The following is a 2,374-nucleotide window of genomic DNA, read 5'->3' as shown; positions in this document are numbered from 1 at the left end:
AAAAACAAATATATATATATATATATATATATATATATATATATTTTTTTTTATTACGTAATTGTGGGCGTAGTGGGAGTGTGCATCGCTGTGGCACTTTGTTTCCTGCATTTGGCGTTCATCCCATTGCGTCCCTAGACATGCACCAAATGTGGAAGAGTAGTACGTCACAAATATGGTGACACGTGTTCCACCTTTTTTTTTAAACCACATTCTCACGAGGAAAAACGCATTTGCTCAGCTGCGTTTGGGGTGCCATTACCTAGTAATGGCAATGCAAGCGCATTCAACGTTTGTGCAATGATAAAGTTATTTGTCGAATCAGTAGTCCCATATCAGAAATGCTCTAGTCCTTAAGGTGTATACATGTGCAAGCTGAGGTGCCTAAAGACGATTTAGGGACTGCAGTAGGATAAGTAGGATGTCTGTAAGCTCTGACAGATGCAAATGAGGATGACAAAAACATTTAACAGAGATTTATATGTCTTTACTAGGATGAGCTCAGAGTAAAATCTGCATATGTTTCATTCCAGATGATTTGCCCAGAAAGCGAATACCTCTGATGTATAAGCCGCCTACACCTGAAATGCTGGCCTACCTCGATTTCAGTGTTAGCACCACAGGCATGCTCACAGGGGTCAAGGTAGGTGCAATTCCATGAATTTTGTTTCTTCTGTGCTCATGCATCGAAATCACATTCATGAATGTTAACAGGAGATGTTCTTCAGCTGTCTACATGGATGTATTGCAAAGTGAAGACTAATATGATTTTGAATATTTACTAACCAAAATGTAAATTGATGAATGTAAAAGGAAATCTATGATCTGTATCACTATCGAACCCTCAATTCTCTTGCAGCTGTCCCATGGAGCTGTAAATGCACTTTGCCGGGCGATAAAGCTGCAATGTGAGCTGTACTCCACTCGTCAGATCGCCATTTGTCTGGATCCATATTGTGGGCTTGGCTTTGTACTTTGGTGCCTTTGCAGGTTGGTTGGAGATTAGGATTACACAGTTCGCTATCCTTAGTTTTACGACAATTAGATGTTTCTTCCATCTACACTACGGCATAAACAAGTTTAGTTTTCTCTCTGTGTAAAAGATAGACATATTATTGATATTGTATGTTTTTGTTTTCTCCGCAGTGTTTACTCTGGTCATCAGTCTATATTAATTCCTCCTATGGAGTTGGAAACCAACCTTTGCCTGTGGCTGTCCGCAGTTAGTCAGTACAAGATTAGGGACACATTCTGTTCTTATTCTGTAATGGAGATGTGCTCTAAGGGACTCGGTAACCAGATTGAGGTGCTGAAGGTAATATGCCAAGTACAATTTAAAACCATGTGCATGAGTTGTGCTCATGCTGGTAGAGAAACTTATAAGCAGTTTATACTTGGTCTTATTGTTTAAGATGCCTGAGGGAAGTAGTGTCTTGGGCAACCTTTGTTGGCTCATGATAAACATTCAGATGAATTGCCCGGCATAGTCCTTTGTACATTTCAGTACCATAATGCTTAGGATGATGATAAATAATATGAAAGCCTTGAGCTATGTAAATCCACCTAGTTCTGTTATTCATTATGCCTTATTGCCTTCTGTAGACAAAAGGTATAAACCTGTCCTATGTGCGGACCTGCGTAGTGGTGGCAGAAGAACGTCCAAGAGTTGCTCTCACATATTCCTTTTCGAAGCTTTTCAAAGACCTTGGTCTTTCACCTCGTGCTGTCAGTACCACGTTTGGATCAAGAGTAAATACTGCTATATGTTTACAGGTAAGCTGTAGGTTTACTGGTAAGGGAAGCAAGACTGCTGTGTAAAAGAATGAATACATTTCTGATTTACAATGCTTAGTGTAGAAATATGCAGACATGTTGCACTGCCAAATCCATATACAAGTGAGATGTGAAGAGGCAGCTTCTGTTCCTGTTGGGATGAAAGGAGGACATGTTATTGTATTAAACACAAGAGGCAGAATAGATTTCTCTTTAAACTGAATAGCTGCATAGATTCTGCTTTCTCTTTTAACAAAATGACCAGCGAACGTAAAACATAAGCCGGTTACATATAACAATAGTGAATTCTTCTTATTCCAACCTATCTTGACAGTATAACTATACAGGTTATGGCAAGAAGGGACTAATGGAATCAAAAAGCCCTCCAACCAAATCAATGTGTAGCATAGTAACATTCTTAAAACAGAAGGTAATTATGTGTATCATTCCATCACATATCCCAGTGATAAGAGGATTATTCCTTCTTTAAGGACAGGGGGTGATGCATGCAAATCATTCCTTTACACCCCCAAACAGCCAAATGCACATCCAGAAGCTCTGGCATATAATGCAAGAAAAGCCTAAATATATATAATTATAT

The 2,374-nt window shown here is 39.0% G+C and overlaps 1 protein-coding gene across 1 annotated transcript in view; it reads left to right on the top strand.

Annotated features, from left to right (window-relative positions):
- DIP2B (disco interacting protein 2 homolog B) overlaps positions 1-2,374 on the top strand; it is a 181,664-nt gene that overhangs the window by 167,060 nt on the left and 12,230 nt on the right. Inside the window, exons 29-32 of the mRNA XM_018564543.1 lie at positions 534-643; positions 860-990; positions 1,147-1,315; positions 1,603-1,773. Coding sequence (XP_018420045.1) covers positions 534-643; positions 860-990; positions 1,147-1,315; positions 1,603-1,773 — 581 coding nt within the window. The remainder of the gene's footprint in view (positions 1-533; positions 644-859; positions 991-1,146; positions 1,316-1,602; positions 1,774-2,374) is intronic.

This window comes from Nanorana parkeri, unplaced genomic scaffold (assembly GCF_000935625.1).
Source record: "Nanorana parkeri isolate BGI_ZX_2015 unplaced genomic scaffold, ASM93562v1 scaffold758, whole genome shotgun sequence".
Taxonomy (NCBI): domain Eukaryota; kingdom Metazoa; phylum Chordata; class Amphibia; order Anura; family Dicroglossidae; genus Nanorana; species Nanorana parkeri.
Note: the sequence above shows the minus strand (reverse complement) of the source record. Positions and strands in the feature narration are given on the sequence as shown.